Source organism: Nipponia nippon, unplaced genomic scaffold (assembly GCF_047370975.1).
Source record: "Nipponia nippon isolate SJK-2023a ecotype South Korea unplaced genomic scaffold, ASM4737097v1 scaffold_24, whole genome shotgun sequence".
In the NCBI taxonomy this organism is placed as follows: domain Eukaryota; kingdom Metazoa; phylum Chordata; class Aves; order Pelecaniformes; family Threskiornithidae; genus Nipponia; species Nipponia nippon.
The window spans coordinates 7,936,956-7,952,649 of NW_028262341.1; the positions used below are offsets into that span (position 1 = coordinate 7,936,956).

Sequence of the window (15,694 nt, forward strand, 5' to 3'; positions counted from 1 at the left end):
GATAGATTTATAAATAATGGAACTATTCCACAAATGCCAGGAGAGGCCAAAATTGACAGGATTCAGCCAATACTGCACAACTACCTCTAGCAATAAATAACCCTCAGTGCAAAGAGTACACACAAAGGCCATGACAGACAAAAACTGAACCAGAGAAAACTTCCAGTCTCAGGATACCACAGTTTTCTGCATCTCACTGATTTTGCACTGTCTGCTTACCAGGAGCTTCCCAATTGGCAACAACAGCAATTACAGCTTAAAATATTAACTCTGGCTCTTCCCAAAGCACCAACAGAAAAAGTGGTTTTCCGCTATCATCCAGGATTTCAGGAGTTTGTCATTTCAGCCAAGGAAATAATTCTGACTTTAAAATCCCAGTAAGCTCGAATCAAATCTTGCACCAGCTGCGACAGAAGCGGATTTCAGTCCTACATGATAATCCTAGTACTAGCGCTGCATTTTGTGCAACCATGGAGAAGGCGGCTAACCTGCTGTTACCTGCAGGAGAATCCAGTTTGCTGTTCCCCCAGGAAGAAGAGCAGACTCGGGAGTGGGATGGAGACCCTGGCCGACCTGCACCCCCGCACAGGCGGTCGCCCCGGCGTGCAGAGTGAGCACGGGATGAGGCGAGGGGAAAGCTGCTACCGTTTCCAGGGGGCACAGAGGAAGCCTGACACAGAAATACGTGATACTCGGAGAGTCCCTGCTACCACGGAAGTGACAAATCATTTACTTAATGCTTTGGCATTGGACCTTTCACGTGGGAATAGCCCCTGTGTCTCTCCAAGCACTGTCTGCAACTGGCCAAATCTCCCTCTTCCAGGGTAGATGCACACTGAGCTGGCTGCAGCTCCCCAGAGCTCCCCTTACACGCTTGAAATTGAAGCATTTATTTTAACAGCGCGGACTTATTCTGACAGACCCGAGCAACGCGGATCTACACACAGGGAAAAAAGAGGAAAATCCAGTGCCACACATCACGACACGAAGCGTGTGACCCTCCTCTCACAGAAACACTTTGCTCAAGTGTGTCATTTGAAAGTCACAAAAATAACCGGTACACCAGCAAAAACCTGAACAACAATCTTTTTCTCTTCTTGGTTTTGCTCTTCAGTCCTCTCAAAGATCACTATCATAATTTACGATGTGGAAAGCTAATTGTGGAAGTCTGTGAATAATATAATATATTCATCCTAAGGCAAAACTTTTATCATCTCTCTCTGTATATACATGTAGGTGATAGAGACATTAGAGATATGTACATACATGCTCTGTATAGATACATATGTACATATACACACTGTGACTACACCTCAGCATCTCCTCCTCTCTGGATGCTACCAGTTTCTCAATAAAATCAGAATGATTCATCTTGCTCGTGACCTTCCTATTTTATTTTATATTAGCATTTATAACAAACATCCATCAATGTTGACAAGTCCTGCTTTTCCACAAAACTGCTTTTTCTTTGGAAAATGCATTCCAGCAAAAGAATCCTGGCCAGCCCCGGTACTGGCACCGTCAGGACGATCTGACAAGACATCTACCCCTAAACTGGATTTTAGCTGAACCTATATGAAGAGGTTATTCCTTGAAAAGCATCTAGCACTCGACAGCTCCTGATGAGAACAGCTGGAGCTACAGCAGGGCTGTACGGAGTGGTGGAAGTCTGGGCTTTTCATTAACATAGCTCCGGGAAAATCCCTGCTCCGCCGAAGCTGGTGGCAAACCAGCAGGGCTTCACCTCGGAGCTGGAGGAAAGCTCTCTTGAAAATAGGGGCCCCGGGGACTGCATTAGGAGAAAAGTGACAAACACGTTTGACGTGCGCACAAGACAGCCGGTAACCCGCTCACTCGGAAAGGGCAGCTGCGCTGGCGGGGAGTTTTCCTGCATTGAGCTGTGAACACGTAAAACCACCCACAGGCGAGCATCACCGACGGCCCGGGCAGAACCTGCCCATCCCTCCAAACCCCTCAAGCACGAGGGCACGAGGATGCCTGCCCCCGAGGATGGCTGCCCGCCAGCCACCGCCCCATGTCCACAGGGACCCCGAAGAGGTCATCTGCTGGCACTGGTACCCCAGAGCACGGGGGTGCAGGCAGCCCCAGGCGTTCAGCACACTCACAGCTCAGCGTGTCACAGGGAAGCTGGGAAGGACGCGGAGGGCTGTAAGAGCATGGGATGCTCCCACCATCCTACAGAGCTGAAGGGATTTGTCCCAGTGATGGAGGACCTCAGCCCACAGGCTCCATCGCCCAGCTGCACAGAAGTTGGTCCTTCTCTCCCCGGAAACACCGTCCTGCCTCAGCAGCGCTCATGGGAACACATCGCCTTCAAATACCAGAACAGCATGGTTTGGGTGCTGAAATAGCTTTTCGTTTCATTTTCATGAATTTAGATGTGCAGAACTTTCTCAGAAGCCCAGAGCAAACCTACACCATTTTAACGCTGCCATAGCTGAGAGCTGAACCGACCCACGTTTACTCTTTTTTCCCTAGAGTTTCATGAGGAATGTCAAAATATTCTCTTTTTCTCTCAAAGAGAAAGCCTGTGCCAGCTGAGCTGCACTTGTTAATGTCCTGGATGGCCGGCTCAGCAGCAATAAGTCCACACATGGAGGGTGGCTCTTGGGAACACCCAAGGGTTTCAGTCTCTTGTCATGGCGGAGTCAAACTCCTCCTCCAGACACCCACCACCATCCACAGGTGACACTGTCACTGCTGGTGTCAAACCACCACCACCCACAGGTGACACCATCACACTCGTGTCAAACCAGCACCATCCATGGGTGACACTGTCACTGGTGGTGTCAAACTGCCAAGATGGCCGGAGGCTGCTGCCACAGCAGCACATTCAGAATGCCCTGTGTAAGGTGCACAAAAGGTAAATGCAAAGAGTGAAACAAAACAAAAGCCCCAGTGTTGTGGGAAATTATAACCAAGGACTCAGGAAAAAAGCTTTCAATGAAATTAAAAAAAAAAATAAATAAAAGCCTCCACCAAGCCATAGATTGCATTGGATATAGCACAGATGAAGCCATCACTGCAATGTAACTAGCAAAGTCTGGATCAAACTCTATTTAAAATGATGATTTCAGTGTCTTGTGGTGAGGGGAAACCATCTCTTTTGAGGCGCTAATGAACTGATGGTTCGACAAACAGCTCACCCCACTCTGCAACACCAGGAAAGGATCCCTGAATGCAGAGGACGATCTGCATCAGTAGGAGAAATTCAAATCAGTACTTGCTGACCCTGCGAAACCTCATTCCCTTCAAAGGCTTCATCTCATTATAGTCACCGGAGTTATCCCCAGGATCAAAGACAACTCCAGTGAGTAAGCACTGCTGAAGTGGGCCTAGAAATTATTAAAGTAAACTCCAGCACTTCCCGGGGACTCTGGAGGGGGTTTCTTTCTGTTTAACCTCTGCATGGACTTGGGTGACTCCACCTGTTTCACCTGACCGCCTGCACTATGGAGAGTTTGGTTTCTGATTTTTTACGCACTTTTTCACCGCCTCTTTATGGCCGTCGCTGACTCAGCAGCAGGGTCTGCACCCACAGGCCCCCATGCTCCAGGTAGGCATCGTCCCTGCAGTGCGGTACAGCTCAGAGGTACGGCCAGTCCCCCTCTCCACTCACTCAGCAGTCCCTCTGTGTACCCCTTCCCCACTCATCACTGCCTGGACTTACAGTTTGGCACTTTGGCATCACAAAGTTCAGGTTTCTATTGGCAGGTGATTTTTTTCTCTCCATAAGCTCCTGCTTTTTTCCCCTCACAGTCTCTGGTTTTGACTGTTTCCCTTGTGGTTCAGATCCCCAAAGGCTTCAGTCCTTTGCAAACCACTTGCACAGTGCAGAAGACCCCAAGGAAGAGCTGGAGAGGACAATATCGATCCCCTCCACGTACTGTCAGGCCCAGGTCCTTATATGGGGTGAGAGGAGTTATGGGGACTTCTGTCAACATGGGACCTCGATGGTGGTTAATTTCTGCACTGAACTCCACCACCCGCTGGCTGCAATACATATTTTACTCCTGCTGATGCCCTGGAGCATGGACAGACAATACAAGCACGTCTGTGGGCTCCTTCACCTCCCACACTCCCATGCCAGTGACTGTCCAATGCCTCACGGTCCCTGTCAGTGCTATGACCCCTTGTTCAGCAAGTCCTCCCCAATGAGGATGCTCAAACTCCTCAGGCTAAAAGTGCCTAAACCTGTTCAGGAAACTCCAAGGAATAAGTCTGGAGTGGGAGGAGATCCCAACCCCAAGAGAGGAAAGGGCTCTTACGCCGGAGCAGTATTTCACCAGAGGTGTCCTGGGATGAGCAGTACCAGAGAGCACCCGCAAAACCAGGACCCAGGTGCCCTGCCAGTACTGGCTGCCAGGAAGAGGGGCCCATGGGTGACCAGAGGAGTTCCACGTTTCAGCCCTCAAAGACAGAAGAATAAAGAGTCTCCATTGCCAAGGAAGCTACAATGAGATCTACTTTGCATTTATTACGACCTGGAAAGCCATGGCCGGAAAGGGGGGTTTACAGGCTCACGACTAACCCCGTGGCTGGCAGGGCTGCCCTTACAACCCCTCAAGGTGAGACGCAGGCTTCAGCCAGGGCTTCAGCCCAGCCAGGACATCCCCACGGCATGGTGCCCAGTGACAAGGTGGGAGGTCTCTGCTGGCACAACAGATGGAGGGCATGGGCAGGACAGTGGGGCCAAGAGGGCAGAACGGGCAGATATTTGTCTCTACCACAAGAACACAGAGCAGCAGGATGCCCCTGGACATGATTCATGTGCCACATGAATACACTGCAGGTCCTGGGGCAGAGCTCACATGGGGACAGAGCTGTGGACATCGCACCTGACCACACTCAGCGGAGCTAGGTACCCGCTGTGGTTCTGGCCTTCAGTGTTTAAAGAAGTGAAGCTAAATCAAAGGGGAAAAACACTTCACAAGCCTTCCCAGCAACGTCCGAGAGTACATGTCCTGGAAGCTGTATTGTCCCTCAGCCACAAGAGGAGATGACAGAAGATCCAGGCAGCACCTACTCAGCGTTGTGCTCCTTTCTGAGGTTGCTGACCATCTGCCATGCAGCCTCCATGGCATTTAGGCCCACAGCCTTGCAAGTCTCTGCCTAGCTGTGATCGTAGCTTCTTGTTTCTGTCCCACTGGGAAAACATAGTTCATGGGCCAGGTACAGAGGAAAGACACAAAATGCAGAAATACTGTCTGTATTATTAGTCCTCACTCATGTTTAGTCATGCTTGCTTTGTTTTTCCTGGTCTCTCTCCCTCTAGACGTGTCACTGACACAGCAAGCTCGTGTCCGCTCATGTCCACAATTGTCGGTGCAAAGCCCTTGGTCGGCCATTCTCAGAGGCAGGCATCTCCTGCAGCCGCTGCAGCGCTGGCACCATCAGAAATGTGCTCAGCAGCTTCAGCCGGCTGCGCAGGTCAGTGCTGCTTGGATGCCCAGACGTGCCTAACCTGGGGCATCCCTGCGTGAAAACGTAGTGATTGTAACATCGGATGGTTTTATAAGGCATTGGCTTGTACCCACCCCCAGTTTCTTCTCATTCCCATTAGCATCCCTGGTCCTTTTGGACGCTTATCCTGCCAGACAGAAGGCTGTGACCCAAATGCCTTTAAACATACCAAGTCTATGCTTAAAGGAAAGGCATTTTTCAAAGAGTTCGGTTGAGAAAACAAAGCACAAGCACCTACATCATCACACCAGATGCTGACAACAACGTAGGGTTATGGTTGGTGAGAATGGAAACAAAACAACTCGTATGAGTGAAGGTCTCCTGCTATGCTGGTTTCAATTCCCCAAATGCCTCCACCGCTGAAAAGACTCTATACCAGTGAATTTGAAATATGGTCTGTGCAGCTGTTCAGTGCAGGTATTTAAATCTGCCAAACCTCTTCTGCAGCAAGAAGGGGTGGGCGGGTAGCAGACACTTGCATCCTGCACAGTGCTTTGTTGAGGGTGTCCTGCTCGATTTGCTTCCGAAGGCGTTTCCTGGCAGGGGCCAGGGCCGAGCCAGCAGTTTGCAGTAAGGCGCTCATTGCTGCACGTAGCCTTTTGCTCTAACCAGCTGCATCTACGCAAGGTAAGAAAACAGCCTGACTGGTCTAGCACAGCCTGTGTCCCTGCGAGGAAACTCTCTTATCCTCTGTACCACCACGGCTGCACCTGAGATGAGCAGGAGAGTGATGCCCGCCCTGTGTCAGCCCCTGCGTTAGCACACACTGCCTAAGAGGATGCCAGCTTGCACAGGCCAAAATCATACCACGGCAGTGCTAACCACAGCAGGATGGGCCAGCCGAAGCTTCTGCCTGTGGACCAACAGTCTCTAGTTTAGCAGCATAGATGTACTGTTGGTGACACAACAGGCGCCCTGGACTTACGGAGCAACTACTGTATGCAAACAGATTTCAGCCTGGCTTGGCTGCTGCTCATGTTTGCAAACTGCCCCTATTAGCTGCCAGTATCAGAGATTTCTGCATGTTTCAGTGTCAAAGTGAGGGCATGAGCATATTTCTGCATCAGTTTGGCTATGGGTCTTGGACTGGGCTAAGCTGCTAAAAGCATGTAGATGTCTAGAGCTGCAGAATCAGGTGGCTGGTAGAAGATTCTCAACTAGGCATGAAGTTCTCCAACACAACACACAGCATTTGCTCCAAAGGTCATCATTCCCATGTAGGGAAATGGTTTGCATTTTGCGTAAAGCAAGGAAGAGGTGTGAGAATGGAGATTGATGTAATTCTTCCAACCCCTGTTCATAAATCCAGTGAGAGCCAGTCACAGCTCCCTGCGAGGGTACGGGAACTGAGCCTCTTCCCCTGGCTCCCAGGCCAGCCCTGACAGCGGCTGCCGGCTGGAGCAGAGCACAAACGGCAGCTACCTATGCCAAAGGCAAAACTCATGTACAAACACGATGCGCTCAGACTGAGCAGCCTGAGCCCTCCTGGACTGGCAAGCAGAGGGCTCTGCATGAGGCATGATGGTGCTTCTCCAACAAGCTTGTCCCTGTGGCAGCCAGCATCATCCCACACATGCTCCCTTGCCTTGGGGAGATGAACACAGTTATAAGGGGGCAGCACACACAGCCTGCCTCTTACAGAGCACATAGGTCTTGTGGAAGCAGGAGTCCTGCACTTTGCCTTGGCTTTGACGGAGAGACACCGCTCTCCTGCAGAGACAACGCCAGCTCTCGAGAAGATCCCAGGTGAGAGCCACGTCCCGTGACTCTGGCATGTGTGCCTGCTTCAGGATCCCTCTCAGCTGGGATGGCACGGACATGCCAGGAGCATCACTTTGTTGGGCTTAAGCTCTTCTGCCGGCTCTCCCATACTTGCAGAGCTCTACAGCACACAGGATGGAAACCAGGGCTAGGGGAGAGAGGAGTGAAGGGAGAAGGAGAGGTGGGCTCTGCCTTCTTCTTTGGCCTTTCCTTCCCAGACCGTTGTCAGGATCCTCAGACCCGCCTCCAGAGCACTCACAGCCCAGCGACCTCCCGTATCCCCAAAACATGCCCTGCACACCATCTCTGGCCCAGACTCCTATGCACCTGCCTGGGGACACAGCTCCCTTTCGCCCTTCTCTCACAGCTTGCCAAGGATTATTTAATCTCACTTCAGAAAGCTTTGACTTCCAAACAGGGGATGCTCAGGACTTCCCAAAAATGCAGAGCCGGTCAGATGTCCCATTACAGGACCATCACCAGCCACCCAACTAGCTGTAAGCAGCGGAGTGAAACCAGTCCCTGCACTGCCGCTGGCTGTAAGCACCAGATGGAGCATTCAGCCCGCTCTGACTCGGGGTCTCACTGCCGACCCTTGGCTTCCCTAAAACATACCCGTTCACTAGAAGGCGGCTCAGCAAGATCATTCTGCACATCCCTGCCACCCACCTCCTCCTCTACAGCTTTTTCCCGAGCTGTGGGGCCAGGCGAGTGTGCAGCCACAGAACTCAAAGGAGGCAGTCTGGAAGCAAAGCAGCAAGATTGCTGCCCAGCAGCCTCTGCTGCTTGAGGCTGCGGCGGCTGACTGTATCTCTCTGCCTTGTTACAGAACAGCCTGCTTCTTGTGTCAGTCTCTAGTAGCATGTCCTTTAACCACAAGTGAAAACAACCGATCCCCCACGAAGGCACATCTGCTCCAAGTCCATATTACAACAGGGAAAAAAATGACACCTTCAGCTATATAAACCAATAAAGACTGTCTGATTTGGTTTGCCCCTGTTGCTACCCAGCAAGCTCCCCACTGGGTTAAAGACTGGTGACATCTGCTAAAAAAATGTCAAGAGTGAGGAGAACAAAACCGGGTAATGAATCACACCAAGTGCTCAGTGCAGCTGGAAGCCGGAGGGGGCGAGTCCACCCCACTTCGCTCGCCGGCCGACGGGAGCCGGGACCACCGGACGAGCTCTGTGCAGCCTGCGGCTCCAGGAGATGCACACAGGGAGGTACAGCAGCAGGCACACACCTTGCAGCAGGTACCAAGAAATGGTGCGACGTGGCAAAAGACAGGATGTGAGGGGCTCGATACGGAGGTAGTCTCTCTCTGGCTCTCCGAAGTCGGGGAATGGTAAAGTTAACTCTGCCCCCTTGTGCATCTGCATCATGATACAAGCCATAATTAGATGACATGCTTCTCTTCTTCACATTAGAGGCTAGCATACATGATCCACCTCCCTGTCAAGCTGCAGCGTGGAGCCTTGGGACGCCTCCATGGACAACTTGCACCCACCCGTGCAGAGGGACCTCGTGCTGAGCAGGATGCGGAGGGGTTATGGATGCTCCTGGGGATGCCCTCAAACACACAAAGACATTGGAAGTATCTGTTTATGCCTCTCCAAATCTGCAGCCCTGAGACTATTATAAAAGCAGTTTAAATGGTCTGCTGAGGACAGCATTACTGTCCAGCTTACAAGCTCGAAAATCACGACTCATCCTTCCAAAACGATGGGGGTTGTTTTAGAAATCACGTGCTCTCTTCTAAATGTGAACTGGCAAAAGCTGGGGAATTTCTCAGCTCTGTTTCTGATCTTTCCAAGGAAACATTTAATTCTTTTCTCTGTGATTTTGGGAGCTTCTTGTTTCTTAGCCAGACAATCTTCTCCAGTTTAAACCAGAGATTCTTCTTAATCACAAGCACCCAAGAACTGGTGCTTTGGGACAGGGCTGTGACAGAGCTGTGTGGTTTCAACACAGACGGCCTCTCTCCTGACACAGCTGATAAAATACAAAATTGCTACCCTACCTGCTTTAATGCATATATTTATCTATGCAGTTGTGGATTTGATTTAGAAAAAAAAAACCCAAACAGATGTACGATCACAGAGTTAACTAACAACAGCATATTCAGCAAGTACCTGAACACAGGGAGTTTTATACTCCCACCATCGGACCAGTCCCCACATGATGGAAATTGGCCCCACAAACCTCTTGCAGTTTTTCCCCGTTTCAGTAAACCATGCACTACTCTGCGACCTGACTGGACATTTCCACAAGTGCATCCGCAGACACCCAACCCTGTTTGCACAGCTCGGGCACCAGGCTCCTCGCCCAATTTTAGCCAGGTTTCCCCAGGGGTTTGATTAAGATCACTGTGGCTTCTGCCCACCCACCCACCCCTCCCTCCATCCCTGTGGGGCCGGGCAGTGGGGGGCAGCGGGGGCAGGAGAAGGCACAGGGATGCAGACCTGCGCTGGCTGCAGGGCGGTGCTGGACCCACACGGGTGCCACAGGAGACAGGGACAACGGGTGCTCTGCAGCAAGGGGCAGGAGCCTGACCTGCTGCCAGGCAGGATGGCAGCACCCCCACCAAGAGCAAATGGGGACCCCCAGCCCCCAGTGCTACCACGGGACAGGCAGCCACCCCTCCTGCAGGTGCCCTCCACAGCCGCGACCAGAGCATCACTGCTAAGGCTCTGGTGTCCCCTCTGCTACCACATGCACATCCGCAGTCTTGGCCTCAACTCCTCTCTGTAAGCTCTTACTAAACAAAAGGGATGCTCTACATTAAAGGCACTTTTGTAAGACATCAGTGCAGAATTTCTCCTTTTCCCTTCCACTCTATCCCCAACATCCTACTCTCCAAAGCAGTGTTTTCATTAGGAAAGTGCCCAGGACACAGAATGAAACATGGCCATAAACCCTGCAGCAGATCTGAGGAGCACTGGCAATGTCCAACCCCAGCCAGAACATGCTCGTTTCCATGCCCTGGGCCAACAAAAGCCCCCAGCACTAGGGGGACCTGCAGAGATGCAGCATCGCAGACAGCTCTGCCGTTCATTTTCTATCATCTCGGACATTTTATATGTCAGGTGGCCACAGTGTCAACATAATGGTGACTCTTCCCCTTTTCACTGACAGGAGGGAGATGTTCCCGGGTCAGGAAGAGGGCCTGGTTAAAAACTGTGACACACCCCCAGTGCTTTCTGAAACACGCAGACAAGCTCCTGCTCCTTGAAGAGGTCCTGCGTCTGACCACTGGGTCACGCGGAAGGTCGCCGGGTGGGCTGTGACCTTGGCAAAGCCCTGCCAAAATGGGACTGAACCCCACCGCAGCTGATGGCGATGGGGGGCATTGGCAGCTCCATCACGTCGCATTCACACAGCATCGATGCTGGCCCTGTCCCATCCCTCCCAGCCATGCATCGACACGCACCCCCCTGCCAGAAAACAGCTCCCACTACCTTCGTCCCGCTTGCGCTTGTTGCTCTCGGTGCCCGGGGAGGCGATTCCCAGGATCCCACTGATGGAGTAGGACGAGCCGGCGGAGTCAGTGCTGACGGAGGACACCTGGGTCACAGAACCCGTGGAGGCTGCAAGGCAAGGCCAGGTGGTCAGCGGGCAGGACAAGGTGAATGCCAGCCTACCCAAAAGCCACCGGCCCCCAAAGCATGACCAGCGCAGGCTGGGGCTCTGTCAGCCACCACAGCCCCTCCAGCTGGGGAAGGACCCCCACCCAGCCCAGCCCAGCAGCATGCCGCAGCAGCCCTGGGCAGGGGAGGGAGCGGAGGCATGGTCACCCCTCGTCTCCATCACAAGGGGCCAGGGCCGTGCGCTGCAGGATGGGGGGATGCTCTTCCTTTAGTGGTCGGTCACCCTGTCCTGAGCAAGGCATGGTGGAAAGGTGCATTGCTCGGGCCAGCAGACTCCATCAGGTGACACACCAGCCCGTGTCATCAGCAAGGTGGATGGAGCTGGCTGGGAGCACAGCCATGCAGAGGGAGGAGCCCCCACAAACGGGCTCCCCAGCGAGGTCCCGGGGCAGGCTGCCAGCCTCCCGGCACAGGAACCTCGTGGAAGCAGAATAGCCTGCACTCACCATGCTTGATTTGCTGCCTGCATCCTACTGGCCCAAGCCACCAGTCTCCGGCCAGCGAGGACCCCCTCAGACAGCTGGGGTTGCCCAGGGACGGCCAGCTGTGGGCCACATGGCTGAAAGGCCCTGAGGCTCTCCAAAATACGAATTAAATCAATTTTGCTTTAACAGAGCCCTGGAGAAAGGGTGCTGGCTGTGTTTGGAGGGGGGGGTCGTTCATCACAGCCGACACAAGCCTGGAGACGTTGGCCAGGCTGACAGGCAGACCGCGTGATGCTGTGGGAGTCCGAGGCTGTGCACAGGCAGGCAGAGGAGGCAGCACCACCATCATCTCCATCTGCTCACAGGCTGAGCCTGTACTGGCACATCCCCACATCCCAAAAAGAACCGTGCAGCCCCTGAGCATGGGGAGCTCCTCTGCAGGACCATACTGAAGACCCCCCAGCCATAGCCCACACGGAGCAAACCTGTGTCGGGAATCCCTTCTGCCTCTATCAACCCCAAGCCCTGAGAAACAAGATTTCTATTCTCTGTTCTTGTTTTCCTCAAGGAGAGACTTTTCCTCCTCTGAGACTGTTTTGGCATTTGCCAGAGAAAAAGGTTCGGGACACGGGGCTGCGGTATGATTTCTCTGACAAGCCCGCAGAGTTCATGCAGCTCTGCACCCACGCTCTGTGTCCCAGCACGCCCTTGCCAAGGGGGGTCAGCAAGCACTTCCCCATTTCACAGGTGAGAGCATGAAGGCAGAGAGCAACAGGGGCCCTCATCCCACCCCCGCTTCTGCCTAGGGAGCAAGGGCTTACCCCTGCTCCAGCGCTTTCATGGAACAAGGACAAAAAGAAAACAGCCCTGAGCCCTGACCGAGCCCCTCCATCCCTGCTGCGGCATGGCAGAGCGGCTGCCCCAGAGAGACACCGTCAGGCTCTTGGGAGGGCTGAGGATGCCCCACCAGCCGGGACACCCCTCCCAGGGACCCCCGCCACCAGCATCGCCTGCCTCAGGGCACAGCATCGCTGGTCTGCAGCTGAATTAAAGTTTCGGAAAGTTTTGCTACCTCTTCACTCAAGACTGCAAGTGCACAAAGAATTATGGAAGGGATGGTTGATAGATGAAAAAAACACATTCAAAACTACTTACTGACTAATGATGCAGAAAATGTTATGAATAAGTATCCCTTTCTTGATTTATTACTTTAATTATCTGACATTCTATAGACCCCCATTAGTGGGGTTTTTTTGGTTTAGATTTCAATTTTCTGTCTCATGGTGAAAGCTATTTATCATAATAATCAGTAAAATTCAAAACCTTTTAACAGTATTTATAAAATTCATTTACTATGTTCAGCCCTTGGAGAATGACAAAGAAGGCGCATTAGCACGTGTGCTGAAGTGTTTTATGCAGAATTATCTGTCCATAAGAATGATTAAAAGTTCTTTAGAATATTTGTAATCCATTATGCTATTTTTTTTTTACATTAAAAAGAAAAAGTTTTCCTTACCTATGCTGTGACTGGAGGCTGGAACCTGCTGATTGGGTGGCTGCTGCACCTTCGTCCGTATGATCCTGTATGTAGTTGAAATGACTACTTAGCATTAAGCATGCAATTGCAGGGGGCATCAGACACTATTTTTTTCAGTTCTGGACACCTACATCAATACAAACATGCTTTTCTGTATATTATCTCCTCATCATCCACTGAAAGACCAAAGTTTGGCAGGTGGACCCAGGACCATGTTTTTGCTTCCAGCTCCTGCCATTAGGGACATTTGCATGACTGACTCCTACACGCTCCTTGGGATGCTGCAGAGTCTGGTGCTTCAGTCCCTTTAGGACCTAGTCCTCACCGCCCAGGAAAGGGATATCCATTGCTATTTGGGCACCCGTTGGGCCCAGCACCCCCTCCTCAGGGAGCTGGACACTTCTGGGTCCAGACATCCCAGCAGGCTGCGATCTGCACCCTTGGGTGCTGGGACACATTTCCAAGGCTGTCCCTAGACCGCCCCGGGGTACAGTACTCACACAGCTAAAGAATTTGGATAACTCGGAAAAAGACCTGCTGAGCCAAATTAATATTAAAACAAAAATGTGTTGAATTAAATGCTAATCTTAAAAGCTTAGTAACTACATTGTCATCACTGGGGACAGCCTCTGCTCTGATTTATAGATGTCAATCAGGAGAAATTCAGAGATGCAGAAAAACTAGAAGGCATGTGTTCTGTTGCAAGACAGAGGGCAGCTGCTAAGAAGAGTTGGGGAGGTGCTCTACCAAGTGCTCACCGGCCGATGCACTGTGAAAAAAGAAAAGACGGGGTCTGAAATGCCTCCGGAGAGAACACAGTTCTGCCACCAACTGCAGTGGAATAGAAGCAGTCTCAAAGGAGGCACACTGCTCACTTACCGCACATCTCCCTGCCTGATGCAGTCTTTACACAGTGGTAAAGCTGCAGTAAGCGCTTCTCCTCTCTTTACCTAACAAACTCCTCTCCCATTTCTGCCTGCCGTGAATTTGGAAGAGGGGAGAGGAGGGGAGGGAGGCATGAGAAGGAGCTGGCATGGGGATGCAGTCACGGGAACAAACAGCAGTTCCTTGCTCGAAAGTCACCCCGTGAGCCGGTACAGGAACAACCACCAGTGGTGCCTGGCCCCATCACAGAAGAGGACATGCTGCCGTCCCCTTCCCCGCCTGACCCTCTGCGGAGTGTGATGGAGGCTAGCGGAGGCTTGGTCTGTTAGTAAGCCAGCTCTCGGCTGCCAGCCCCAGAGCGAAGCTGCTGGGTGTTAGACATCTTCGGTGGATGGGTCCCTGGCAGCAAATTCCCAGCCACGGGCCGGAGCAGCCAGCCTGGTGCAGGGATCAGAGGGACCTGCGCAAGCAGCTTCAGTGGGGGAGCGCAGCCAAAGACCTGCGACCGTGCATGAGCAAGAGTGGAAATAATGCCCTGCACAAGGCCTCCTCGCCGTTGTGGCGAGGGAAGGCTGTCCAGGTCCTTCTGACACATAAACGTCTTCATCTCTGGAGGGACGGAGGACTGGAGCACTTCGAAGCAGCTGGGCAGCTCTCGGCTTATTTGAGCAAAACTAATCGCAATGATTAATTAAGCCTTAATCACACAGACTTGCTCCTGCTGCGGAACAGTGGCCTATTATTAATATTAATTAATGTTATTAATTAATAATAATAGTTATTATTCACTCATATACGAGGGCAGGAGCTCAAATTCATCTGCTAAAAGGCACCCTTGGCAGCGGGGATGTGCCAAGCGCAGTCTGCCCCAGTGGCCTCGCCGTTCTCCAAGAGCAGCAACAGCTCCCCTGAAGGGAACAGCACAGCCCCGGGAGATTCCCTTTCCCCACCGAGGAAGCAGGGATGGGGGGAGCAGTGCAGCAGCTCCGTCCTCCCCTGTGCAGGAATGCCAACCGCCCAGCCTCACCCTCCCTGCAGCAGGACGGGAACCACACTGAGTGACTTCGGATGGGTTCAGGTCTGCAGCGACAGGGCAGCACCTGATCTGCACCGCAGTGGTGAATAAGGCCATCGTGCCTTCAGAGCAGGGGTCTGCATCCTTGGCATGTAACATCTCTACCAACAAAGCCTTGAAGTACAAAATTTTAAATATGAGGATAAATCCCACACACTGCAGCGTGGAACTAGGATGATTTAGCATAAAAGCCAAGTGTTTTGATGTGAATTCCAGGTTTCTTGTCATGATGGTTTGGTCTAGGTTTTCAGGATGTGCTTCTAGGCTGGCAAAAACTATTCTCTAGGTAAACAGATGGACTCAAAAAGATTGCATGCGTTTTTGAAAAGGGATTTCCTTTAAGAAAATGAAAAGATTTTAGCCACAGTCGCAAGCAGATGCGAAAGAATGAGATTTCCGGCCAAAAAACCTGGTGGTGGATCATGAAACAGGTTTCTGATGCAATGGTAGTGGGTGTGTGCACATTATCAGTGTGGAAACACACAAGGACACAGCAAGAGGTAGAATACGGAAACTGGCTCAAAACACGACTGGAAGCTACTTAGTCTCTCATTTTTCTGGAGCTACGACTGCCTTTTTAGTAGGTTTTTGCAGGATGCTTGAAGTCCTACTACACAAACGCAGGGCAGCTCACAGCAGCAATGCTCCTCACATGGCAGGGCTCAAGCTGACTTTTATGGAAGCAGAGCTTGCCCTTAGTTACTTGAGGACAGTCAGAGTGGGATCTTCCTTCAGTTTTCCTGGTGTCCATATTATTTCTCAAATCCATTTTAAAACTGAAAATGCCATGTCCGTAGGGTTACTGAATTCTGCTCTGGCGTCTCAGCGAGTCAGGAGCTCCCAGGCAGCAGCAAAGCTTGTGCGTGAACTGACCCATTTT

General features: G+C 51.9%; 1 protein-coding gene across 2 annotated transcripts in view; it reads right to left on the bottom strand.

Moving 5' to 3' along the window:
• Positions 1 to 15,694, bottom strand: part of PAX5 (paired box 5) — a 139,963-nt gene that overhangs the window by 110,480 nt on the left and 13,789 nt on the right. For both annotated transcript variants that reach the window (XM_087761422.1, XM_087761423.1), the window contains exons 4-5: positions 12,834 to 12,898; positions 10,704 to 10,832 (exon numbers count right to left, since the gene is read on the bottom strand). In XM_087761422.1, coding sequence (XP_087617548.1) covers positions 10,704 to 10,832; positions 12,834 to 12,898 — 194 coding nt within the window. The remainder of the gene's footprint in view (positions 1 to 10,703; positions 10,833 to 12,833; positions 12,899 to 15,694) is intronic.